The sequence below is a fragment of the Dermochelys coriacea genome, chromosome 10, assembly GCF_009764565.3.
Source record: "Dermochelys coriacea isolate rDerCor1 chromosome 10, rDerCor1.pri.v4, whole genome shotgun sequence".
Taxonomy (NCBI): Eukaryota; Metazoa; Chordata; order Testudines; family Dermochelyidae; genus Dermochelys; species Dermochelys coriacea.
Window position 1 is genome coordinate 44,746,487 of NC_050077.1, and position 27,929 is coordinate 44,774,415.

Sequence of the window (27,929 nt, forward strand, 5' to 3'; positions counted from 1 at the left end):
GGAGGCCCCTGGTAAGTGGACCTGATTTTGGGAATTGCTGAAGCGAGTTGTTGGGGGCAGGAGGGTTGCAGAAAGCAGGCGTCTCCCACCTCCTTGACAAAGCCCTGGCTGGGATGATTTAACTGGGACTTGGTCCTGCTTTGAGCAGGGGGTTGGACTAGATGACCTTCTGGGGTCCCTTCCAACCCTGATATTCTATGATTCTATGATTCATCCCTAGCCTGAGCTGCAGAACAGGCTGTTGATACACTCCCTCATTCACGGGAATCTCCCTCAGAGATCTCCAGGAAACTCTCATGGAGATACTGGGCAATCCGCTGCCGCAGGTTCCTTGGCAGAACTGCTTTGTTTCTTGCCCCATTAGTGGTAACTTTCCCGCGCCACTGTGCCATCACGGGGGGGGAGAGGGACCATAGCTGCACACAGGCTAGCTGCATAGGGGCCAGGGCGGAAGCCACAGGCTTGGAGAAGACCCTCCCTTGATTCCCTGCTCACCCTCAGTAGTGAGATATCTTCCCAAATGATCACCTCCTGTGGAAAGTGTGGGGACAGGAATGATTATCAGGCCCACCCTACAGTGCTGGCTCTCCCCAAGTGCCCAAGAGCCCTGTGCCCAGTGTACAGCAGGGTCCAGGAACAGTGATTTACCCTGCCCCTGTGGCTACTCACCATTCTGGGGGTCTTGTGGTTCATATGTGCTTGCCTGGGGTCAGCCAGTTAGTGACAGGTGTGTGAATACTGGCTGTGTTTTAAAGCACTGAAACAGTGTTATCTGTAAAAAGAAAAGGAGTACTTGTGGCACCTTAGAGACTAACAAATTTATCTGAGCATAAGCTTTCATGAGCTATAGCTCACTTCATCGGATGCATTCAGTGGAAAATTTGTAGCTTTCTTTCTAAAGCTTATCCCCTTTTCTGAACACAAATCTTCCAGGGCTTTTTTGTCAGGGCCCTCATATGCTCTCTGCTCACCCATTGCAACTGCTCTTTAACCAACCAAACTCTCAATACCAAAATTCAAATTTGGATAGTGTGGGGTTCTGACCCAAAGCTTAATTGATGTGGGTTCTGTGGATCCTAGCACGACTACGCCACTGTGACGGTGCTGCCCGTGGGAGCCAGCTGAGGTCCCTCAATCAGGGTGAACCGCAAACACAATGGGGCAAACAAATCCCAAACGCTGGTGGATATTGCAATAGTTAGATTTACCCAGCCAGCCCAAAGCAGCTTCTACAGCACCTCCCTGGGTACTCAGATGTCCAGATAATGCAGTTCCCTTAAAGTAGCCAGCCTCAGGCCTCCGTCCAGACAAACTTGTCAAACATAGGATGATAAATTCTGAAAATCTTATTTCAAAATATAAAAGAAAAGGTTCTCCTGACCCCAAAGGACCAAGCTGCAGACCCAGATCAAATTATAACTCAGATCTCACCTGAAATACATGCTTACAGTCAATTCTTTTGAACTAAACTAAAATTTATTAAAAAAGAAAAGAGAGCGTTGGTTAAAAGATCAAGATACAGACAGACTTGAGTTCAATCCTTGAGGTCCAGATTCACAGCAGAGATGAGCTTATAGTTGCCAAAAGTCCTTTTAGAAATAGTCCATAGGTTATAGTCCAATGTCCATATTCAGAGAGGGTCTCAGAGCTGCTTTGGGTTTCAAGAGGAGCAAACCTTAAGCCATAAGGATTGAGATCCCCAGTCACTAACTGGAGTCACCCTGAATATGGACATTGGACTATAATCTATGGACTATTTCTAAAAGGACTTTTGGCAACTACAAGCTCATCTCTGCTGTGTATCTGGACCTCAAGAATTGAACTCAGGTCTGTCTGTATATTTATCTTTTAACCAACGCTCTCTTTTCTTTTTTAATAAATTTTAGAATAGAAGGAGTGACGGGACTGTGAGAAGAGGGACAGAAAGGAGAACTCGGCACATGAGAAAGAAGCCATGGAGAGGCTCTTAACAGTTATGGAGTGCCAAGTGGACATGCTCCAGGTGATACTAGCTCTTCAAACCGAGCAGCCCCACGCCCGCTCTCCCCTGCAGCCTCTGTCGCAAAACTCTTTCCCACGTGCCTGCACCCCCCACACACTAGCAACACACTATTATAAACCTCCTGGCTCCACTCTCTACCTGCAGCATTCCACTCCTCCCTCCTCACAGTCCAGCAGCGTGGACTCCCACTGCACTCAACACCCATCCCTCTGCAGTTTGGCCCTATTGAAGTACAGCACCCGTTGCATTGTACTCCAAAGGAGAAGGCTGGTGTGATCCCTGGACATAAACAAATCTGTAGCCGTCCCGGGACACCTCCTCCTCTTGAGACCTTCCCTTCCTCTATCCCTATCACCCTCCCTGCTGATGACTTTTTTCATTTGACTCTCTCCTCTTGTTGCTGTCTTTCAATAAAAGAATTGGGTTTGTTTGAAAGCAATCTTTATTCTATTAAGTGAAAGCAAAAAGAGCACTGCAAAGCAACATACAATTATGTTAAGGTCCCTTCTTGCATCATATGCACAAATCACCTCCTAGCATTATGAGAATAGCAACAAATATTCGTGACTTTCAGCTTCAAATTGCTGCCTCAAAGCATCCATGATCCTTATGGCCCCACGCTGTGCCCCTCTAACAGCCCTGGTTTCTGGCTGTTCAACCTCAGCTTCCAGGCACTGAGCCTCTGTGGTCCAGCCCCGAGTGAAGCTTTCATCCTTCCCTTCACAAATATTATGGAGTGTACAGCACGCAGCTATAAGCATAGGAATATTGTCATAGGCCATGTCCAGCTTCCCATACAGGCATTGCCAGCGGGCTTTAAACGGCCAAATGCACACTCAACAGTCATTCTGCACTTGCTCAGCCTGTTGTTGAACTGCTCCTTGCTGCTGTCAAGTTGCCCCATGTATGGCTTCATAAGCCATGGCATTAAGGGGTAGGCAGGGTCTCCAAGGAACACAATGGGCATTTCAACTTCCCCTAGTGTGATCTTCTGGTCAGGGAAGAAAGTCCCTACTTGCAGCTTCTTGGATAGGCCAGTGTTCCAAAAGATACATGTGTCATGCACCTTTCTGGACCAGCCTATGTTAATGTCTGTGAAATGCCCACGGTGATCCACAAGTGCCTGGAGAACCATTGAGAAATACCCCTTGCAATTAATGTACTCAGTGGCTATGTGGTCTGATGCCAGAATTGGACTGTGTGTGCTGTCTATCGCCCCTCCGCAGTTAGGGAAGCCCATTTGTGCAAAGCCATCCACAATCTCACACACGGTGCCCAGAGTCACGGCCTTTCAAAGCAGGATGCAATTAATGGCCCTGCACAGTTCCATCAACATCTGTCCAACAGTCGACTTTCCCACTCCAAACTGGTTAGCGACCAATTGGTAGCAGTCTGGAGTAGCCAGCTTCCACAGTGCAATCGCAACATGCTTCTCCAATGGCGGGGCAGCTCTCATTCTCATATCTTTGTGCCACAGGGCTGGGGCGAGCTCATCACACAGTCCCACGAATGTGGCTTTCCTCATGAGAAAGTTCTGCAGCCACTGCTCGTCATCCCAGACGTGCATCACAATGTGATCCCACCACTCAGTGCTTGTTTCCCCAGCCCAAAAGCGGTGTTCCACTGTGGTCAGCACCTCCATGAATGCCACAAGCAATCTCATGTCTTAGCTACTATGTGTGGCAAGATCAACGTCACACTCCTCTTGCCTTTGTAGTTTAAGGAATAACTCCACTGCCACTCGTGAGCAGCATACTGGTCAGCAGCTCAGGATCCATTCCTGCAGCCAGAAAGAGTCATGGCAAGGCACGCAGTACACAAACCGTTGAAAGATGGCGCCAAATGTGTACGGAAGCACAGGGATTGCTGGGATGCAAAGCAATGCATCATGGGGCATTGGGACAGGACCCAGGATGCTCTGCAACCCTTTCTGCCTTCCCACAAGTCTTAGTAACAAAAGAGAAAGAGGTGCTCTGTGGGACAGCTGCCCAGAGTGCACTGCTCCAAATAGTGCTGCAAGTGTGAACATGCTATTGCACAGGCTGCTATCAGTGTGAACACACAACAGCGGTTTTCCTTGGGCGCTCTCTGAGCGGTGCTGCAACTCCCAGCGCTGTAACATTGCAAGTGTAGACGTGCCCAGAGAAATCTCAAGCCACTCCCTGGTTTTGCTGGAGGGCATCCAGGGGCTGTGTCTTGGAGTCCTTTCACTCCTAAACGGAAAGTAAGGTGTGTTAACGCCTTAACAAAGAGACCCATTCTCCCCACGTTGCCTAGGCACTGGTGTTAAATAGGCATTATAGCTATTGCAAAGTGGGTGGACTACAATCCTCCTGATAGTGTGCAAGTGCCCAATGGCACCATTTCTTGTGTAACCCTGCACAATATGATCCTATGGGGAGCTTATCGGGTGGAGGATGTGCTATGGATGGGGGGAAGCCTGAAAATGTGGTGGTCTTCTAAGGACTGGTCTGCCCACAAACATGTATCATAATAACAAAGTCTTGTCAACACCCTACCTTAATTAAACTGGTTTAGTTAAACCACTGCACACTCCGTTATGGCTGATCTGATTTAAGAGGGCTAGTTTTGGTTTAGCTTACACCTGTTCTTAATCAGCTGAAGCTAATCCAAGAGAAATCTGGTTAAACTGAAATACAAGCATCCATACAACCTTTTGCACTGGTTTCATCTTAAAAGCCCACCTGACGTGAAACTAGGGCAGATCTGTCTGTAGACACATCCTCAGCCAGTTTTATGTCATACCTTTTGTTATCTGGGGGCAGGTCCCTGGGTGGACTGGATACCTATTTTGGACTAAAAGTGGCCTATTTCAATTGGTATATAAAAAAGAAAGATTAAAGTCAAACAGGACAGTCTTCATCCAAAATAAGCGTGTCCACACAGAGAGACTTTCACTGAAACAACAAAAGATGTGAAATAAAAATGGATTTAGTTACTTCACTTCCAGTGGGGGTGTAGCCCAGCCCTAGTTATCTCCTTGCAAGTGTACGTGTAATCAGGCCCTAAGTGTGCCTGGCAATTAACCAGCAGGAGAGAAGAGACAGTCTCACTGTCTCTGTGGCCCGCCTCCCAACAGACTCAGGCCAGCAGAGAATACTGCATGCTAAAACTAAAGGATGCAAAACACCCTCCATGCATTCGCTGAAGTATTTGATACAAAGCGTGGGTGGGCGGCTTAGCGCTGAGCTTGATATGCTTGAAAAAGCCAGCAATGGAAAATTCCTGGAGAAGAGAGAACAGAATGGCAGCTCACTCTGTTACTCCAATAGGGAAAGGATGCTGCTGAGAGGAGAGATCATCTCTTAAAGGAAGCTGGAGTGAAGACCCCTGGATCCTGGGGCCACAAGTGGGCCATGGAATGGCTGGGAGGGATTGAGAGTATATGAGCCCCACCAAGATCTTAGGCCAGTGCTGCAGGGAATTAATGGAGTTAAAGGGACTTTATTCCTGAGGGCACCCTACCTGCACTTCTTCGTCCTGCAGAACAAATACCAACAAAGCACAGTGCTTTGGAGCATGCCCCTTTGCTCCGTAGCCTCAAACAGCAGAATTCAGGGGAGGCTTCTAATGAGCACAGGTCAACAGTCTGGTACCATTACATGCTCTGTGGGATAAACTAATAACATGTGGAGTCTGCCTTTCAAGGGGCTCAGCACCCGGGTAGGCCCCCAAATAAGGGGCAGATCTCCCATGTGCTCAGCTCCCAATGTGACACTAATGGCCTGATTTTCAAAATTGTTCACCAAACAAAGTGTTCTTTGAAAGGCCAGCCCCTTATTTTGGTGCTCAGACAGATGCTGAGCTTTCCTCTGTCACTGATTGTCTTGTCTAATCTCAGAGGACGTCTGACTTAATTCTGAGATAGCTGCTCCACATAGCTATGTTTGCTTATCTGGGTTTGGTATTTATTACCCACTGGCTTTTGAGCAGGCTGGTCTAAAACGCTTTGGATTGTCTGCTCTGTACCAACAATTGGCAGGTGTTAAGTCTAAGAGGCAGCCGGCTACAACCTGGCTAAGACGGGTAGAATTATGATGGAATAGAGAGAGAAATTAAAGGGTTTGTTGTCCAAAAGAGAGAGAAATCCTAGTTTGGAATAATTCAGTAATGTCCCCAACTCCCTCCCAACTCCCCTGAAGAGTTATCTTGGAAAGAAAATGAAACAAACTAAAATGGACAAGATCTTTGACAATTGGTTTTTCTGAAAGCTGACAAAATGCTGGAATGCCTGCAGTTCAGGAAGAATAATCTTTCAAGCTGTTTGATGGTTTGTAATTTTTTTTAACGGTTTTAAAAAAAGTTAAAAAGAAAAATGAGGGGTGAGAGTTGGAAGATCATGATAATAACCATGTTTTCCATCCCTCTAGGCAATTCCACAGCGCACACAACACAACAGTTTAAGACAGGAAGTGAAGAAGAATCCCACATTCCAACTGAAACTGAAGAGGGAATTTTAGGAAAGAGGAATGTGAATTAGGCTAAAACATCGCTGTCTCCCAAGATCTATAACGACTACACCATAGTCTCAGCCTCACTTGTTTGTCAAATCCAAAGTATAGTTCTTTCCACTGCACAGTGCCCCCTAGCCTCACCCTGGGGCATTATCACAGTACTGACACGGAGGAAACAGCGCCACCTATTGAATCAGCAACTGCTAACAGAACATGAGTTTTCTCACCCAAGAGCTGACCTATCCTGCTCTGGCTTCTCTTGCAAAATGCCCCGAGCTCTGAGCAGGCACAGCCCAGGGGAACACAGCTGCTGGCCCCATGCACATCTCCTTCTCTCACATGACAGGGGTGAGACTCTGTGCTCTGCAGTGATTCATCAGCATCCTCTGGGTGATCCAGCAGCAGAGGTAGGAAAAGAGCGGATTGGGCTCTGCCCAGCAAAGGATTAGCTCAGAGGAAAAGACTCCACAATGAACCAGATTCCAAAAGCTGCACTGTGACCATGGCCCCCACGGTTCTGTGATCAGCTCCTCTCTTGTGGAAGATGTAGCTGCCGCATAGGCTGACAGAAGCCCCTTTGCACTGTGACTGCCCCATGCGTTTAAAAATGTGATTGTTGCCCCTTTGGCCCAAGCCTTTGCCGGGATTTGGGGGCTGCAGGTTTGTTTCCGTTAGGAGGAGAAACTGATGCCACACATCAGGTCTATTCTTTGGTGCAAGCCTGGTAATAAGGGCTGGCCACACAGTCCTGTTTACCTGAACATGTAGGAATAAACAACTGCAGGCAGCATGCTGGCTCAGAATGCCCCACGTCTGCCACTACAGCGCGCTCTGTGCCCAAGAAGGCCTTGCCCCCTGCTTCCTCTCCAGCTTTGTCTTCACTGCAGACTTAACGGAGGCTCTGACCCAGGTTTTAGCGCAACCCCCTCCTATCCACACACAAACTCCTGTTAACCTGGGTTCGTGCATGCTTCGAGCCTCATCTGATTTGCAGGTTAGATCCCAGGTTTCACTTTAGCTCCATGGTGTGGTTGCAGCTGAAACCTGGGTAATGGAGCTCAGGTTGTGACAGACCTCCAATGCATTCCCACAATTCCCCAGAGGCTGTGGGGGGAGGCCTGTATTTTCCAGTCCTTCTGCTACTCACTTCCCACTAACCTTCTATGCACTGGATGCCAATGTATATACACCCAGTTAGCGTTTAATGCCTCATTCCACATGACCTGCTTAATTTCTGCCCAGCTCAGTTCAGTCAGAGTGAGAAGATCCTGGAGTCACTTTCCCCAGTGTGCAGCATACTGTCCAGAGGAGCCCACCAAGGCTCTGCTTGCTATCCGGTGTGAGTACAGCCAGGAGCATGCTTTGGGAAGTTGCCCCCAAAACCACCATTTGGCCGAGAGCATCTCCAAGAGGCTGGAGGAGGAGGGGAAAGTGCAGACAGCAGTTCAGTGCTGGGAAAGAACTACAAACCTCACGGGTTTCAGAGGGGTAGCTGTGTTAGTCTGTATCAGCAAAAACAATGAGGAGTCATTGTGGCACCTTAGAGACTAACAAATTTACTTGGGCATAAGCTTTTGTGGGCTAAAACCTACTTCATCAGATGAACAGAGTGAAAAATACAGTAGGGAGGTATAAATATACAGCACATGGAAAGATGGGAGTTGCCTTACTAAGTGAGGGGTCAGTGCTAACGAGGCCGTCAATTAGGGTGGATGTGGCCAATTCCCAACAGTTGACAAGAAGGTGTGAGTATCATCAGAGGGAATATTATTTTTTGTAATCCACTCCCAGCACAGGTGCCGACTCCGTCGGTGCTCCAGGGCTGGAGCACCAATGGGGAAAAATTGGTGGGTGCTCTGCACCCACCAGCAGCCAAGCTTCCTGCCCCACCCCACGTGCCCCAGCTCACCTCACCTCCACCTCTGCCTCCTCCCCTGAGCGTGCCGCGTCCCCGCTTCTCCTTCCAGTGCTTGCCGCCGCAAAACAGCTGTTTTTCAGCGTAACAAGCTGTGGGAGGGAGTGGGGAGAAGCAGGAATGCGTGCACACAGGGGAGGAGGTGGGGCCAGGGCGGGGATTTGGGAAAGGAGTCCAATAGGGGCAGGGAGGGGGCAGAGTTGGGGTGGGGAATTTGGGGAAGGGGTTGGAATGGGGGCAGGACGGGGGGGTCGAGCACTCTCCAGCGCTAGGAGAAGTTGGCGCCTATATCTCCCAGTCTTTATTCAGGCCTAATTAGATGGTGTCAAGTTTGCAAATTAATTCCAGTTCTGCAGTTTATCTTTGAAGTCTGTTTTTGAAGTTTTTTTGTTGACGAATGGCCACTTTTAAATCTGTTATTGAGTGTCCAGGGAGATTGAAGTGTTCTCCGACTGGTTTTAGAATATTACAATTATTGATCTCTAATTTGTGTCCATTTATTCTTTTGCATAGAGACTGTCTGGTTTGGCCAATGTACATGGCAGAGGGGCATTGCTGGCACACGATGGCATATATCACATTGGTAGATGTGCAGGTGAACAAGCCCCTGATAGTGTGGCTGATGTGGTTTAGTCCTATGATGGTGTCCCTTGAATAGATATGCGGACAGAGTTGACAACGGGGTTTGTTGCAGGGATTGGTTTCTGGGTTAGTGTTTCTGTGTGGTTTGTAGTTGTTGATGAGTATTTGCTCACTTTCTTGTCAACTGTTGGGAATGGGCCACATCCCCCATGATTGAATTGGCCTCGTTAGCACTACAAAAAGTAACTTTCCCTTTGTTGATATTCACCCCTTCTTGTCAACTGTTGGGAATGGGCCACATCCACCCTAATTGACGGCCTCGTTAGCACTGACCCCTCACTTGGTAAGACAACTCCCATCTTTCCATGTGCTGTATATTTATACCTCCCTACTGTATTTTTCACTCTGTTCATCGGATGAAGTGGGTTATAGCCCACGAACGCTTATGCTCAAATAAATTGTTAGTCTCTAAGGTGCCACAAGGACTCCTCGTTGTTTTTACAACCCTCGCAGGTGCCTACCACAACGGAAAGGGGGCCAGACATACATCTGTCAACACCCTGCTCACCTGTGCTTATTTTGAGGAGTTTGGCTGGGTGCTTGGCACCACCCTGACTACAGATTCCAGTGCTGGACATGATGGAATTTTGAGGCAAACAGGTCTGGTTTTTAGATTGGGGGCAGTGGGTCATTGCCAAAGGATCCCCGAGAGGAGAGGAGCTGGGTCAGATCTCAGGCCTGGAACAGACCTTGCTGCCAAGGCAATTGGCTGGAGTTCATGGCCCTATTTAGGGATGTGCCCCAGGAATGGGCAGGAGAAGAAGGGGCATCAGAACCAGAGACTCAGCTGAGTAAGATGCAGCTGCCATCTTTGTTATTGTTATGAACGAAATCGGAGCATAAGTGGGAGGGTCACAAAGGAATTACTGTCCTGGAGGAGACAGCATGCTAAGGGGCACCCTTCGCATAAGCTGAGGGTGGAAACTGTGCTATTGCCCAGCCCCCTTCCTCCACCCCACCCCCAAGATGGCTTCCAAAAGTGGGGGGGGGGTGTTTAAATATGCAGCTAGTTATTTTAATTAGGATGCATCTGATTGTACTAGAATGTAACTCAGTCAAATCTGGGACGACAGGCCTAGCAAACACAAATGCATAGCTAAATACACACACACAGGCTGCACTCCGTTTATAACACCGCCATGACTGTGATGACCCAGAGAGAACATCCATCCCCCTGGCTGTATTAAGTGGCAAAGTCCCTTGGTGCTGGTGATGCGTGGCCTCCTGGCATGGCGCACTGTGCGGGTGAGGGGATGAAAAGGCAGATCTGTGGTTCACAAGCTTTGCATCCTAGTTCAGCATCCTGTTTACATTCCCCTGGGGTTTTTTCCCCCTACTCCTGGCTGATGATGCTTGAGAAGTTTTCATACCAGAGAAACTCAAGTGATAGTGAGATTCCTGGGTAGGGCAAACTTCCCATGCCCACCCCTGTGGTTTACACGCCCTCTCCAGTCATTGCTTTGTTGATCAGTCACTGAGCGACAGAACAGCTTCTTGGCAGACAGTCTTCTTCCTCTTCCAATATGGAATCTCCAGAGATTATCATCTTCCAATGCTGCTGCTGCCTGAAATAAAGTTAAGCCTATAACTGGTAACAGGCCCCTGGTTCAGTGGCCCTAATGGCCCCCTCATGAGGCTCACAGAGCCCTTTTCTGATTTTTGTATTTAATACATTAAATATGAAATACCCGCCGTAGTTTCTGTGGGCTGCTAACGTGGGCTGCAACTGCCCCGACCAAGCAGATGGGTAGAAATGAAATAAAGGCACGCACTGAAGAGATGAAAGTATCCACCTGCGGCCTTGTCATGACAAAGAACAGAGAAGAGAAGATACTTTTCCTTCTTCTTCTTTTCTCTCTTTGACTTCCTGCACCCTCCAGTGCATAGGGCCTCCCCCATTTCTGACAGTTAGTCCGGTCCTGTGCTGGTCTGTCCAGGGTTCTGAGGATCAGATTAGTGGATTTGGCTTCTTTATTGCTCTGCTTAATCCAGATCAAGCTATAATATGAGCTTTCATTGTCTTGGCAGGACCTCCCACCTCTGCCAGGCTGACTCAGCCACCAGGGCCCTTGGGGAGAGGAGCCTGAATCAGCTGGGGGAAAGAAAAAGGATCAGGGAAAACCTGCTGCAAGAAATGCGTAATGGCTTTAGATGGAGCTCAGCCAGGCACCTTGAGTGCCAGACCGAACAGCTGGAGGGGGCAGGACCAAGAGCAGCAAAGGAAGTTGTTTGTACAGGTTTTTTCCCTGATGGCAAGAAAGCTGCAGACCCCAGCATCAGTGGACTCTCCTCCACGCTGCTGCATCCTGCAGCCAATGCAGGCACTGGCCAGTTCCACGGTGGGTTGAGCAATGAGTCAGTGAATACATGCCTGGCATGGCAGCATGCCCAGGCAGACGTGCCCTGTTCATGCCACGCCACCCCTGTGCAGCCAGGAGGCAAGGAGGCCAGGGACGCTGCCAACGTGCAGCTCTGTTATCAGTGAGACCCATTGCCATCACTGGTGGTTTTCACTGCACATAGCGCCGTCCAGTTTTGTTGCCATTTGCACACTGCACTTGTTGGCTGTTGGGCTACCTTATGGGTTCTTAGGAGGGGATTTATTGTTTGTTTTATTTTTTAACATCATGTTTGGTTATTGTTCATTCCCTTGGTGTGTGAGTGCTTGGAAAACAAGGGAGAGGCAGGAAGTTTTATCCAAGAGTGTGTACACACACACACATTTTAATCGTGAAACTAACATGACACTTGCCATCACCCCATGGCATCAGGAGCACCACATGCTCCTGCTAATGCAATCCAATATACCATTAGCCTTCTTGGCGACAAGGGCACATTGTTGACTCATATCGAGCTTCTAATCCACTATAATCCCCTGGTCCTTTTCTGCAGAACTGCTGCTTAGTCAGTCAGTTCAACAAGTGCAAGAGTCCTGCACTGAGGATGGAAAAATCCCATGCACTGCTACAGGTTGGGGCATTGCCAGCAGATCGAGGGAAGTTATTATTCCCCTCTATTTGGCACTGGTAAGGCCACATCTGGAATATTGCGTCCAGTTTTTGGGCCCCCACTACAGAAAGGATGTGGACAAACTGAAGCGAGTCCAGCAAAGGGCAACGAAAACAATCAGGGGCCTGGGGCACATGACTTATGAGGAGCGGCTGAGGGAATTGGGGTTATTTAGTCTGCAGAAGAGAGGAGTGAGGGGGGATTTGATAGCAGTCTTCAACTACCTAAAGGGGGGTTCCAAAGAGGATGGAACTAGGCTGTTCTCAGTGGTGGCAGTTGATGACAGAACAAGGAGCAATGGTCTCAAGTTGCAGTGGGGGATGTCTAGGTTGGATAGTAGGAAAAACTATTTCACTAGGAGGGTGGTGAAGCATTGGAATGGGTTACCTAGAGAGACGGTGGAATCTCCATCCTCAGAGGTTTTTAAGACCTGGCTTGACAAAACCCTGGCTGGGATGATTTAGTTGGGATTGCTCCTGCTTTGAGCAGGGGGTTGGACTTGATGACCTCCTGAGGTCTCTTCCAATCCTAATCTATGATTTCCCAGCCTTCAGCAGTGCATGGGATTCTTCTGTCCTCAGTGCAGGAATCTGCACTTGTCCTTGTTGAACCTCATGAGATTTCTTTTGGCCCAATCCTCCAATTAATCTAGGTCACTCTGGACCCTATCCTCCAGCATATCTATCACACCCTACCCTCCTGCATGTCTATCTCTCCCCCCCAGCTTAGTGTTATCCGCAAACTTGCTGAGGGTGCAATCCATCCCATCATACAGATCATTAATGAAGATGTTGAACAAAACCGGCCCCACAACCGACCCTTGGGCCATTCCGCTTGGTATCAGCTGTCAACTAGACATTGAGTCGTCACTATCCATTGAGCCTGACGATCTAGCCAGTTTTCTGTCCACCTTATAGTCCATTCATTCAATCCATACTTTTTAAAGTGGCTGGAAAGAATACTGTGGGAAACCGTATTGGGATCGTGATGGGATCCTGCCCATCAGTTCCCTGAGGGAGTTAAAGTCTGCTTTTCTGAAGTCCAGGGTTCATATTCTGCTGCTATCCTTTCTTCCTTTTGTCAGGATCCTGAACTCGACCATCTCATGATCACTGCTGCCAAGGTTGCCACCCACTTCTACTTCCCCTACCAATTTTTCCCTGTGTGTGAGCAGCAGGTCATGAGGAGTATGGCCCTAGCTGGTTCCTCCAGCACTTGCACCAGGAAGTTGTCTCCAACACTCTCCAAAAACTTCCTGGCTTGTCTTTGCACTGCTGTATTGCTCTCCCAGCAGATGTCAGGGTGACTGAAGACCCCCATGAGAACCAGGGCCAACTTTCTACTCACACAAAACCAAACACCCTTGTCCCACCCCTCCTCCAAAGCCCTGTCCCTTCTCAGAGGCCCCGCCCCTGTTCACTCCATCCCTCCTCCCTCTGTCACTTGTTCTCCCCACCCTCACTCACTCGCTCGCTCATTTTCCCCAGACTGGCTCAAGGGATTGGGGTACAGGAGGGGGTGAGGGCTCCAGCTGGGGGTGCAGGCTCTGGGGCAGGGCCAGAAATTTGGAGTTCAGGGTGCAGGAAGGGGTTCTGGGGTGAGGCATAGGTGCCAACTCCATGGGTGCTCCAGGGTTGGAGCACCCATGGGGAAAAATTGGTGGATGCTTTGCACCCAGTAGCAGCTCGCTGCCCCACCCCCTGCCCCAGCTCACCTCCTCTCCTGAGCTCATCTTCCCCACTTCTCCTCCCAGCGCTTGATGCTGTGAAACAGCTGTTTTGTGGTATAACAAGCTGTCAGAGGGAGGGGGGAGGAGCGGGAATGCAGTATGCTTAGAGGAGGAGGCAGGGAAGAGGCGGGGCCAGGGAGGGGATTTGCGGAAGGAGTCCAATGGGGCAGGGGCGCAGAGTTGGGGTGGGGACTTTGGGGAAGGGGTTGGAATGGGGGCGGGGAAGGGGTGGAGTTGGAGCAGGGCTGGGGGTAGGGGGGTGCGAGCACCCACCAGCGCCAGGAGAAGTTGGCGTCTATGGGCTGAGGCAGTGGGTTGGGATGCGGGAATGGGTGAGGGCTCTGGCTGGTGGTGCAGGGTGCGGGCTGTGGGGTGGGGCTGGGGATGAGGGCTTTGAGGTGCAGGAGGGAGCTCCAGGCTGGTGCAGAGGGGTTGGGGTGGATGGGGGGTGAGGGGTGTAGGCCCTGGGGTGGGGCTGGGGATTACAGGTTTGGGATGTAGGAGGGTGCTCCAGGCTGGGACCGAGGGGTTCGGAGAGCAGGATGGGGATCAGGGCTGGCGCAGGGGGTTGGGGCACAGGGGGAGTGAAGGCTCTGGCTGGGAGTGCAGGCTCTGGGGTGGGGCTGGAGATGAGGAGTTTGTGGTGCAGGAGGGGGCTCTGGGCTGGTGGTGGAGCCGAGGGGTTTGGAGTATGGGAGGGGGCTCTGGGCTGAGGCAAGGGATTGGGATGTGGGAGGGGGTACCAGCTCTGGGCTGGGGGTGCAGGTTCCATGGTGGGGCCAGAAATGAGGGGTTCAGGGTGCAGGAGGGGGCTCTGCGCTGGGACAGGGGGTTGGGGTGCAGGGGGGTGAGGGCTCTGGCTGGGGGTGCAGGCTCTGGGGTGGGGCTGGGATGAGGGGCTTGGGGTGCAGGAGGGTGCTCCAGGCTGGGGATGAGAGGTTCGGAGGGTGGGAGGGGGATCAGGGTTGGAGCAGGGGGTTATGGCGCAGGAGGGGGTCAGGGGTGCAGGCTCCGGATGGTATTTACCTCAGGCAGCTTCTGGAAGCAGCAGCATGTCCCCCCTCTCCGGCTCCTATGCATAGGTGCGGCCAGGCGCATGCGCCAACACAGGTGTGTTATATCCCACAGAAGGGCACCATCACCTTACCACAACCCAGCCAGAACTTCCTTGATTCCCAACAGCTGCCGTCCCCTGCTGCTAGGGCCTGCCCGGAAGCAACTGGCAGGTGACAGGTAGCTGCAGCAAGGGCTGGGACGTGGGGCGTACCTGACATGGAGCCCAGAGCGCTGTTAAAGAGCGGGTAGCTGCTAAGAAGGAGGGTGAGGACAGGGAACCAGGTCCCCTACTTGGGAATATCTTCAAACAGCTACGTGAGGGCTGGGAAGGTGGGAGTGAGCTCATGGGGTGAGGGAGGGGAGGAACTGTGCTGGAGAGGGAGTGAGCCACACATGAGGGGCAGCTGGCTCCATGGTGCTCAGTCAGTGCTATGGTCTCAGAACATGAGAGGCCCAGTGGCAAAGGATCTATGAGGGCTACGAACAGATGGACATTACAGCAGGGCAACGAATCTCAGCCTTGGCACATGCCCCCCATGCCCAGGTTAGTTGTTTCCTATCCACCCTAACAGGAATTTATAAAACAGAGCCAGGATGGTCTTGTGACTAAATCACAGGCTTTGGATTCAGGAGACTGAGTTCTGTCTCCAGTTCCGTCAGTTAGTCTCTTTGTGGCCTTGGACAAGTCCTTTTCTCTCTCTACGCCTCAGTTTCCCCATACATACAATGAGGATGACAATATCTCACACGGGGAGGATATATGAAGTGTAGCTCAATAGTGCTTTGGGATCTTCAGACAGAAGGTGCTATAGTTGGGCAAGCAGTAGTATTATTATTATTAAATGCCCAGCATAAAAATCTGCATATAAGTTTAAGAATGTATGTGTGGACATGATAATATTAGAATCTTACATTCATACAACACTGTTCAACTGAAAGGTCTTCACAAACAGGTAAACTAGCCAAGGATCTCTTTGTCCGCAGGTGACGCGCTGCCTGAAGTACAGACCTGCTTATTGTTGCTCAGCAATGCCATGGGCAGGAAGCAGAGGAGAACACTATCTCCCCCAGGCACCAGGGGATGGAAGTAGCAAACTCAAATTTGTCCACAGCACCCAGACTCTTTTTGAAAGGGCTGGATGCAATGTAATGAGCTCAAATAGTCGGGACCTCAGTTTTTATAGCTCACTCAATGCCCCCTGACACCAGGCTGGGGGCATTCCTCCCTGCCCCCCCAAATAAAATAAAATAAATAGTGTGCTCCCTCCTAAAACAGCAGCACCTTCCTGCAGCTACTAAAGTGTTCCCCCCAAGCACTGACCTCGTTTGATGTCACTGAGTTTATAAGATTTCAGTAGATTTCAGCACCAAGTGGCACGTACAAACAGAACACTGAGAATGCGGGATTACAGGGCAACATTTCTAATCTGTGTTTTGATGCCATCACTTCTTACGTTGCACTGCATTTCATGAGTGGCTCTTTGGTATTGCTCTGGAGTAAGCTCTGGGGAGACTCTTCTCCCCAGTGACTTCAGGGGGTTGGACCATGAACTCGTTAGCATGAACTGTGGTGAGAATTCTCCTCTCTCTCCTCCTGGCAGCTGTTGACATGGCAGCAGACAGGCTCTGCCCCCAAAATGATGCTCTTTCGCTAATGCCAATGAATGCTGTGCTCCTTCCAGGTGTTCCTATGATGAGTTTCCTGAGGCAGAGCGGAAAACTCTTCGCAACTTAGAGGGACTTTCACATCTGGACAACCTTGATAATAGAAACCATTCAGACATACAGCTGCTGAGTTCCTGGTTTTCCCCAGTAGCCTCTGTGCTAGTAAAAGAGCCAGCCCCTCTCTCCCCAACTCAGCTTCTCCTTCTGCACCACTACTTTGTGAAACCACAGGCCCTGTATTCAGGACATCACAGTTTGCGGCCATGAAACTAGGCTACTGGCATTTCCAGTTCTTGCAGCTGCAGGATCAAGCAGGCTATGGAGATGGGCTGCTCCCTTCTTCACACAACTGCCTTGGAACATTAGCAAAAGCACAAAAGGAGTTATTGGAAACAGGGAAAATAAACAGCCCTTGGTTTTAAGAGATTGGGGAATTCTCTCCAGTGCTGCTTTGAGACCAAGTGCATCTTTCCACTTGGGGCCCTTTCCTGCTCCCATTGAAGTCAATGACAAAGGATCAAGTTAAGTCTCTTTGGAGCTTTGCTTCATCAGAGCCCCCTAAGAGAGCTGCAGCCTAGAAACCCTACTTGGTAATGTAGAGGGCTCAGATTTGTAGATTCCAAGGCCAGAAGGGAACACTGTGATCTTCTAAAAAAGAAAAGGAGTACTTGTGACACCTTAGAGACTAACATATTTATTTGAGGCTAAGCTTTTGTGAGCTACATCCGATGCATCTGATGAAGTGAGCTGTAGCTAACGAAAGCTTAGGCTCAAATAAATTTGTTAGTCTCTAAGGTGCCACAAGTACTCCTTCTCTTTTTGCGGATACAGACTAACATGGCTGCTACTCTGAAACCTGTGATCTTCTAGTCTGATCTCCTGCATAACACAGGCCAGATACCTGCCCTGAAATAATTCCTGTTTGAATTAGAGCAGATCTTTTAGACAAACACACAGTCCTGTTTTACAAATTGCCAGTGATGGAGAATGCACCACAACCTTTGGTAAGTTGTTCCAATGACTAATTACCCTCACTGATAAACATTTAGACATTAGGCTTGTTTCCAGACTAAATTTGTCCAGCTCCAACTTCCGGCCATTGGATTTTGTTATACCTTTGTCTGCTAGATTAAAGAACCTATTAACAAATAGTTGTTTCCCACCTAGGTACTTATAAGAACATAAGAACAGCCATACTGGGTCAGACCAAAGGTCCATCTAACCCAGTATCCTGTCTTCCAATAGTGGCCAATGCCAGGTGCCCCAGAGGGAATGAACAGAACAGGTAATCATTAAGTGATCCATCCCGTTACCCATTCCCAGCTTCTGGCAAACAGAGGCTAGGAACACCACCCTGTCCATCCTGGCTAATAGCCATTGATGAACCTATCCTCCATGGATTTATCTAGTTCTTTTTTGAACCCTGTTATAGTCTTGGCCTTCACAACATCCTCTGGCAAGGAGTTCCATAGACAGACTGTGCGCTGTGTGAAGAAATCCTTCCCTTTGTTTGTTTTAAACCTGTTGCCTATTTCATTTCGTGACCCCTAGTTCTTGTGTTATGAGGGGGAGTAAATAACACGTCCTTATTTACTTTCTCCACGCCAGTCATGATTTTATAGACCTCTATATCATCTTATCATTTTATAGACCCCTTAATCATCTCCTTTCCAAGCTGAAGAGTCCCAGTCTTATTAATCTCTCCTCATACAGAAGCCGTTCCATACCACTAATCATTTTTGTTGCCCTTTTCTGAACCTTTTCCAATTCCAATATATCTTTTTTGAGATGGGGCGACCACATCTGCATGCAGTATTCAAGATGTGGGAGTACTATGGATTTATATAGAGGCAACATGATATTTTCTGTCTTATTATCTATCCATTTCTTAATGATTCCCAACATTCTGTTTGCTTTTTTGGCTGCCACTGCACATTGAGTGGATGGTTTCAGAGAACTATTCACAATGACTCCAAGATCTCTTTCTTGAGTGGTAACAGCTAATTTAGACCCCATCATTTTATATGTATAGTTGGGATTATGTTTTCCAATGTGCGTTACTTTGCATTTATCAACATTGAATTTTAATTATAGATTGTGATCAAGTCACCCCTTAACCTTCTCTTTGTTATGCTAAATAGATTGAGCTCCTTGAGTTATCACTAAAAAGCACATTTTCTAATCCTTTTATCATTCTCCTGGCTCTTCTCTGAACCCTCTCCAATTATTCCACATCCTTCTTGAATTGTGGACATCAGAACTGGACACCTTATTCCAGCAGCCACATCAGTGCCAAATACAGAAGTAAAATAACTTATCCACTCCTACTCAAGATTCCCGTTTATGCACCAAGGATTACATTAGCCCTTTTGGCTGCAGTGTCGTACTGGGAGCTCATGTTCAGTTGGTTGTCTACAATGACCTCAAAATCTTTTTCAGTCACTCCTTCCCAGGATAGAGTCCCCCATCTTGTAAGTATGGCCAACATTCTTTGTTCCTAGATGTATGACTTACATTTGTCTGTATTAAATGCATATTGTTTGCTTGCCTTACCTAGTGATCCAGATCTCTCTGCCCTCTTCATTATCTACCACTCCTGGACAGCAAATTTTATCAGGGATGATTTTATGTTTTCTTCCAGGTTATTGACAAAAATGTTAAATAGCATAGGGCCAAGAACTGATCCTGCGGATCCCCACTACAAACACACTCACTCAGTGATGACTCCGTTTACAATTACATGTTGAGACCTGGCAGTTAGCCAGCTTTTAATCCATTTATATCTGCCATGTCAATTTTGTATTGTTCTAGTTTTGTCATCAAAATGTCATGCAGTACAAAGACAAATGTCTTAAAGAAGTCTATTATAGCAATACTATACCTTTATCAACCAAATTTGTAATCTATGGGAAAAAATTGAGTTAAGTTGAAGGGGTCTATTTCCATAAATCCATGTTGATTGGCATTAATCATATTATCCTCTTAATTCTTTATTAATCAAGTTCTGTATTAGCTGTTTCATTAGCTGATTGTGTATATCAATCTTCCCTCTGTTTTTTCCACCAAATGCATCCGATGAAGTGAGCTGTAGCTCACGAAAGCTTATGCTCTAATAAATTTGTTAGTCTCTAAGAAATAATTCTGAGAGCTGTGAACTGCCTCTTTCATTTCACTGGTGGCTAACTCATTCACCCCGTGATATATGTTGAATGTCAACATTGTGGACTATTTCACCACTCATTAAGGCATGGCAGAAAGGAGACACAGGATGATAGTATGAAGATCTGCACAACCTCCTATGAATGACAGCTCAGCCCCCCTCGCCTATGGGGAAACCAAGGTCAAGAAGCCCAGTGGGTTGGGGTATACCTGCCTCACCGAGCTCAAGATGGTGTTCTTGGATCTGAGTGAGGAAGAGCTGAGTTCATGGAGACCAGACAACCTGCAGGCATAATTGTAATTTGAACATCTGTACAAACTACAATGAGCAGCATCTCATGTGAGCAGAGTTTATTTTATGGGCAGAGCTTGGTAAAGCATCTGTTTTTCTCCTCAGTCTGACCCCTGCCTATACCATTCTCATTTCAGACAGGTCTTGTTCATACGAAGAATTTTTTCCTAAAATTTGCTAGTGGTTGTAGCAAAACTAGGAATGCTAGGGTACCAATGGCTTTTTAAGCAGCATATTATGCAGATATGCTCCTAGCCCAGTTGAATAGCCTGGTACTTAAAATGCCTGTCTATACTGTTCTTGATGTTACTACCACCAGTGTTAGCAGTGATAAGAAATTTTAAAGAAAAGGGCTAAAAACAGCCATTGAATTTACAGTTAAATAGTAGGTTATATTAGGCATCTCCAGAAAGGCCAAAACAATCAAAACCAAATAAAAAATATTTTCAACAAACCAGACAAGAATAGTCAGTTAACTAACACAGTCAATGCACAGACACAATAGAGCACAGTATTATAACCTGGGCCCCAATCCTGCAGATTTGTTCACATGGTGCCAGACTCTCAGCTGGTGTGAATTGGCATTAGCTCCAGTGAAGTCTGTTCCAGCTGAGATCCAGACTCTCAGCGTAATTTGATGCACGACTACCCACAATGGGTTACTTTTGTGCTTAAGACTTTAGAGGATTAGGGGATTGATGTCAATGCTTGCTAGAAGTGCCCAGGTTGGACTTTGAACACTTAACTGGTCATTTTCCTTAAACTTAAAAACATATTTTAGAGGTCAGTCTACACTACACACCCATATCAGTACAACTACATTGCTTGGGCGTGTGAAAAATCCACACCCCTGACTGACATAGTTGTACTGACCTAACCCCTCGTGTAGACAGTGCTATGTCAATGGGAGAGCTACCGCCTCCCAGGGAGGTGGATTAACTATGCTGATCGGAGAAACTCTCCCATCTCCATAGTATCATCTGCACTAAAGTGCTACAGTAGCACAGCAGCACTGGTGCAGTTGCACCGCTGTAGCACTGTATGTGAAGAAAAGCCCATAGTCACTGAGGGCTGAATCCTACTATGGATCCATGCAGAATTCTCCTACCTGCCCATTGGTTTGGGGGGATTGCCCGCTGGCACCTGGCGCCTCTGCAGGCTGCACTGTCATGTTAAAGATGAGAGAGGGTCATTGCAACTTGGCTGCATTTTACCAAAATGGCCTTGTGATGCTGTGCTTGGATTTCTAAGCCATACATGCAAATTTCTAGCAATCCTGGTACTTCATGAGTACCCAGTGCCTTATTCAGCCTTGCCATCTGACTGCACACCTAACCCAGGCCATGGAGTGAAGAGCAAAGCACAGTGAGGGGTGAGAGGGAATGGATTATAGAAGTCCTGGCTCCCAGCCCCTCCGGAGCTGGCACAGAACCCAGGAGTCCTGAATCCCCGGTCCCTTGTTCTAACCAATAGCTAAAACTCCCCTCCCTGACCTGGGACAGAACCCAGGAGTCCGGGCCCCCGCTCTAACCACTAGATCCCGCTGCTTTCTCGGCGCCAGGGCAGAACCCAGGAATCTTGGCTCCACCGCGGCGCAGCAGCCAAGCCAGCCCCGAGAACGCGCGGCGCTCCCTTTAACTGCCCTTAGGGAGCGTCTGCAAACTCCCCGGGGCCGGGGCCCCGCGGCGGGCGCGACGGGTGTGGGCGGGCCGGCCGGCCCCGCCCTTTGGCGACGCCCCCTGGGCCCCGGGAAGCGGGCGCCGCCTGCGCGGGCGGCTATAAAACCCTCCGGGGCCAAGCAACGCCCGTTGCTGCTGGTGCGAGAGACCAGCCAGCTCTACCCGCCCCGCAGCGACCCCGCCCGCCCAGCGCCATGGCCTTCCCTCTGGTGAGCTCGCCGCGCCGCGCCGCGCCGCGCCGCACCCCTCCCCTCCACCGAGCCCCGGGGGCGGGGCGGCACGTGCTGGCCGGCGCGGAACCGCGTGTCGACTTTCGCGGGAGGGGGCGGGGCGGGGCGCGCGAGCCTCCTCGTGACGAAGTGTTGGTGGTAGCTAGAAGGGTGGGAGCGGCTGCTGGGGCGCGGGAGCGGAGCGCCCCCCTCCCCGCGCTGTGTCTGAGCCCTGCGCAGCCCCCCAGGCTCGCGGGGGGTGGCTCGAGCCTGGCGCGGGGAGCGGGCCGGCCGACAGGGGCAGGTCTCGGGCGCTGCGGCCCGCGGGGAGGGTCCAGGGCACCCGAGGCGCAGCCAGAGCCGCCGGGCTGGGCTCTGACCGCGCCAGTTTGGCCGCCGTCACTCCGCGGAAGTTTCTGAGCCTTTGGCCGTCCGCGGCCGGCCTGGAGGAGGAGGGGGCGGGGGTGCCGTGGCCAGCAGGTGCCGGCGTCAGCGGCTCGCCGCGGCGCTCAGAGCCGCCCTCTAGCTCCGCCTGCGAGCTCTGCTGCTGGGGCGGCGGAGTGCGTGTGGGCTTCCACCCTCGCTGCGCAGCGTCCAGTACCCCGGGCTCCCCTCTCCGCGGTGCCGCTGGCTTGGGCTGCGCGACCTCGGCCCCCCTGCACGGGCTGTGGCACCCGGCTGCGTGTCTGGGAGGGGAGCCGCCTGCCCTGCCCCGCCCCGCCCCGCCCCGCCCGGCTCGCTGCAGCGGGGGAGTTCGCGCAGGTGCCCGGGCGCGAGGGCTGGCGGCTGCGGGGTGGGGTGGCGGCTGCTGGCTCGGGTGTCCCGGCGCCGGCGGGGGAGCTGGACGGCGCAGGTCCCGGCAGCTGTGGGGCGGGGGCCTGGCGGGGCGCTCCGCTCTCGGCCCCTTTAAGGGCCGGTCCCCGCAGCGCCAGGCGGGCCGCCCCCTCACGTGGTTTCACACGTTCGCGGAGGAGCCCGGAGCAGCGGCCTCGGCGGAGCCGCCTCCCGGCCCGGCAGCACCGCGCAGCGCCCCGGCGCGGCCACGCCCGGCCCGGCCGGGGCAACGGCACCTGTTGGCAGCGGCAAGAGGGCGAGCACGCCAGGTGAGGGCCGGCCGGGGCCGCGGGGCGACCCCCCGCCGGAGGATGCTTGGTCATCGCTGTTCCCCCAGGGCGCCCCGGCGCTGCCGAGAGGAGGGCTGGGGTCCCCGCCTTGGGGAAGACTCCAGCCGCCCCTGCGGATCTGCCGGCGGGGCGGAGAGGGGGCAGGGCGAGCCGGGTGTGAGTGCGGGCTGCCGGCGGGGCTCTCGCTGGGGCTCCCCCACCCGCGGCTGGGAAGGGCCGAGCCGGCAGCGCTGGCTGCGGGTCATTCACCCCTGCCGGGCGCCGCTCGGCCTGGCGCAGAGGCCCTGGGCTCGCACTTTCTCCAGCTTCTCGGGTGAGAGCAGCTGTCAGCGTGGGGCGGGGGAGGCCGGTCCGGCGTGAGCCGCGGTTCCGTGCTGCCGCACCTGCTGCTGCTCGGGGGAAGGGGAAGGAGCCGGGGAAGTGAGCGCCGCGCTCTGAGACTGACAGGAGAGGTGGTTGGAAAATCAAAGTTTGAATTAACTATTTCTGGTAAAAAGAACAGGAGGACTTGTGGCACCTTAGACTAACATTTATTTGAGTACAAGCTTTCATGAGCTCACGAACGCTTACGCTCAAATAAATGTTAGTCTCTAAGGTGCCACAAGTCCTCCTGTTCTTTTTGAGAATACAGACTAACACGGCTGCTACTCTGAAACCTATCTATGGTAAGAAATTGGCATAAGCACTTGGATTCAGAGCTCTTCTGTAGTGGACTGTAGTTTGCTATGATGATTTCTGCCAGCCTCCCTTCAGGCTTGGGCTGAAGCCCTACTCGTTTCCCTCATGTTGTCCTATTGTGAGCAAGGAGACTAGTGCTTGGTGCTTTGCTGCCTGTTTTTTTTTCCCTAGCTAATCTTTAGAGACTCTGATTGTAGAGAACCTCTCTACAAAGGTACAGCTCAGTCCAAACATTAGGGGCTTGTGAAGAAAACACCTAAATCCCTTAGGAAGAAAGGTCTACACACCATAAGAAGTTGTCAGATAACACCGGCTAGTTTCAGTCTGCTGTCTGCCATAGTTACTGCTGCCTATTAGGGCACATATGGCTAGGATGTCACCAGGGAAATGTGCAAGCAGACCTCTCAGGATTTGCTTTCCTGTAATGATCCCTGGCTAAAAGGTGTGTATTGAGACTGAGATTTGGAGAAGTACATGGAGGATACAGGTCCTTGATCCTTCACATATCATAATGAAAATTATTCTCTGCTCTTCTGAATTTAGAGCTTGGGTTAAAGAACCATATCCTTGCCCCTGGAGATGGGCAAGGAGTTGTTTAAACAGGTTTGTTTAAAGTACCTGTGCTTTAAATGAAAGACAGTTGTGCAACCTTTTCCCACATTGAGGGGCTGTGGAGCCCCACTTACAGGTGGGGGCAAATCTGTCCCTCCAGTTTACTATTCAGCAGCCTGACCCCCTTGATCCATGAACCCCTACACCGGGGTTCTGAGCCTTTCTTTCTGAGGCCTTCCCCATGTGCTATAAGAACTCCATGGCCCACTTGTGCCACAACTGTTTTCCTGCATGTCCAGTAGATTAAAAGCCAGAGCTGGTTGTGGGGGAGGGTCACAAGTAGGGCAATTGCCCAGGGCCCTGAAAAGCAAAGTTGCTTGAGCTTTGGTTTTAGCCCTGAGCAGTGAGGCTTGGGCTTCATCTTTCTACCCTGGGCCTCAGGGAGTCTAATGCCTGTCCTGCTCTCTGGGTTATTTTCTGAAGCCTACTCACAGCCCCACAGGGGGCCCTGGGCCCCTGGTTGAGAACTCACTCAGACTGTAAAAAGAAAAGGAGTACTTGTGGCACTTTAGAGACTAACAAATTTATTAGAGCATAAGCTTTCGTGAGCTACAGCTCAGTAGTGGCATTGCAACCTGGTGCATGGGGTCAGGTGTCACTCACGTTTGTTCTGTCCAAAAAGTGGTTGGGCCATGACCATGATAGCAACTGTGGGTGGGGTGGGGGTAATAGGTCCCTATATAAGAAAATCCCTAAAAAAAAGTACGGCCTCTTTAAAAATAGGACATCTGGTCACCCTGCTCTCCACTCCATTACCTGTACCCACACCAGCTGTTTAATGTTGAGGGAGATGGAAGGTGATCTTCCAAATTCTTGTCTGTGAGTGAGTTTGTGCATATGATCCAAATGCAGTTGTGTGCTCTGAGTTCTGCTTGGTTGCTTAACTAGGAGTGGGGTAAGGGAGAGAATAAGGGCATGGCTACACTGGAAACTTAAAAGTGCTGCGAGTGTGGTCGTGCGCTGGGAGGTCTCCCAGCGCTCCTGGTAATCCACCTCCGTGAGGGGATTAGCTTCAAGCGCTGGGACCACAACTTCCAGTGCTCAGAGCCTGTCTACACTAGTGCTTTAAAGCACTCAGACTTGTTGTGCTTGGGGGGAGGGGGTAATGGTTGATTCTTCACACCCCTGAGCCAGCAAGTTAGAGCACTATAAAATGTAAGTGTAGACAAGCCCTAAGTGGTACAGAAATGCTTCCTTCTTGTGGCCTCAGTTAGGTGTTGCTCACGATAAATTGTGCAAATCTGATCCCCACAATACTTAGGAGGCATGACATAGCTAACAATGTTGAGATTTAAGTTCTCATTTAGCATGTGGGTTAACACCTCACTGATGAATGGGGCTGTTCAGACCTCTCAGCTATTGTTCCAGGCTGCCTGAATTCTGTTAATGTCTCCATCTGTTGTACTCAGATCACTTTTTGATGCTTTGTTCACAACCAAAACATCTAGATATGCTTAACAAAAGCTGAAGAACAAGATAGCTTCAGAGATGTGCCAGTGCACTGTACTGCCACGTACTGCTCCAACCTGAATCATACCATGGCTCCCTTACTTGTAGGAGCTACTAAACTTTGCTGAATGATTGTCCACATGAGCCACAGTTGGCAGTGATCCCCCAACACTAGGACGTATGCCACAGTAACTTGTCAAGCCACTTTTTAGCTACCTGATGACTGCCTGCCTAGCTGAGTGGCTCTGGTGATGCAATATAGTGCTCTAATTATAGCACAGCTTATTTGTTCTTAGATAAGAAAGTGGATAACTTAAAGCATTAAATGATATTGGGGAATTATGTCAAAAGTGGCTGTAATGCCATAATGTAGTGTTTAACAATAGCCATGACTATTTATCTTCTCTCCCCAAAAGAACACTATTGAATTAGGTAGTCCAGGGTCAGACTATCTAATGGGGTTTTGGCTGAGAAGGGTGGGGTCAGATGCTTGCTGCAGCAACAGGAGACTCCCAGACTAAGGCCTGGTCTTGTGTTTAAAAATTGTCATAGCATGGCCTTCAGAGGTGTGAATGGCACTGGAGCTATGCCAACCTAACCCCTGGTGTAGACACAGCTAGGTCAATAGAAGAATTATTCTGAAGACCTAGCTACTGCTGCAGGATTACCAACAAGCCTGGTCAATTAAGCTGACCTAACCCTGGCATAGACTGCTCTAGGTCAACAAAAGAACTCTTCTGTTGACCTAGCTACCACCTCTTGGGGTACCTCTTACCTGTCCTATGCCAATAGAATCAACCCTCTGCATAGATGGGGTTTACACTAGCATAGTTGTAGTGTTTCAAGCATAAACAAGCCCACAGTAACAAAAACATCTTCCATTGCTGTAGGAAGTGTCAGCTCTATGGTGCGCTGTACTGTAGCTGTCCTACTGCTGTCTGTAGTGTAATCAGGGCCAAAAGCCATAAGGGGGCTCCATAAGCCCCAGCTTCACATAAGCCCCAACAGTCAATTGGAACAATCACTGGGCTTGTGATTTGTAAGGGTTCCTGTGTTCTGTAACCAGGTCCCTGACAGTTGACTTTATCTGAAGCTGTAGGGCAGCAGCTCTTAGAACAGCCTCCTCTTTACTGCCATAGCTGAGGGCTAGGCTACTCTCCCAAATTAGGCCAATATAGTGGTGTTGCTCAGGAGTGTGAAACTCACCCTGAGATGTAGTTAAGGTGACCTGGTGTAGACACTGCTGGGCTGATCGGGGTCTTCCATCGACCTACCTGCTGTATTTCAGGTAATTTTACTGCAATAGTAAGCATCTAGGCTGTTGTGGAGCCAATCATTCTGAACCAGGGGTATGCAAAGGCCTTCCAGGGGATACATCAACTCGTATTTGCATGGTTTTATAACTGACTACATGAAAAGAACTAGCAAAGTCAGTACAAACTAAAATTTCATACAGCCAATGACTTGTTTATACTGCTGTAGATGCACTTGAAATTGGTACCATTGGAATTTTTGTTTCCTTTTCCTAATCTGTTCTGCTCCCCATCACTAGTTACTTTACTAATCCAGTTTTCCTGCATTTGGTTCTTAAGTGTTGTTGCAACTCCTTGCATTTCCTTTCAGAGGGACCTGTAATCTAAAGTTCTTATTGGGTATCTTGGATGCATGTATCAAGGGAATCCTGGGTCTCAATCCTGAGATGTTAAATGCAGAGTATTATAAATTTCCACCAAACAAACATTCAGATCTGTTGTGCCTAACTAGCTGTGAGGCTGGGTTGAGTCTGGTGTCAGGCTGGCCTACAGAGGTGGTCTTCCAGAGCTGCTGTGGATAGGCACTCTAATCTCAGTAAATCAGTAATGGCCAGAATGGTTCAGTATCTTGCTAGCAGGAACTGTTTAACATGGCTTCCTGGCTAGTATAGACAAGATTAAACTATGCAATACAGTATATCCTCACTTTGATATAATACTCTTCTGCATTGCCTCTGCTGGCCTGGGAAATGGTATTGAGCACTCTTAGAGCTATTTAAGACAGGGATGTCAAATGGAGCAAATTCAGCTTAGTTATGGTTTGGCTTGGGTATGAATGTAGGAGTCCAAATCCCCTCCACCCACAACAAAGCCCCTACTAACATCCATGGGAAGGGTTCATAAGGATCAAAGGTGGAGTCTGGCCTTTGTTACTATTTAATATTCTGCTATCCCACTTAATTGGTGGGACAGTCACCCCTA

The 27,929-nt window shown here is 49.8% G+C and overlaps 1 protein-coding gene across 12 annotated transcripts in view; it reads left to right on the forward strand.

Annotated features, from left to right (window-relative positions):
• The first annotated feature begins 21,670 nt into the window (after positions 1 to 21,670).
• The window catches only part of CPEB1 (cytoplasmic polyadenylation element binding protein 1), an 80,893-nt gene continuing 74,634 nt past the window's right edge, over positions 21,671 to 27,929 (forward strand). For 2 of the 12 annotated variants that reach the window (XM_038419171.2, XM_043494440.1), the window contains exon 1: positions 22,716 to 22,935. Coding sequence is in view for 5 of the 12 variants with exons in the window: in XM_038419174.2 (XP_038275102.1) it covers positions 21,818 to 21,832 (15 nt within the window). In the remaining 7 variants the exon portion in view is untranslated. Of the gene's footprint in view, positions 21,833 to 22,715; positions 22,936 to 27,929 lie in introns of those variants that run through there. The other 10 variants (XM_043494442.1, XM_043494443.1, XM_038419169.2 and 7 more) reach the window with 8 other exon arrangements.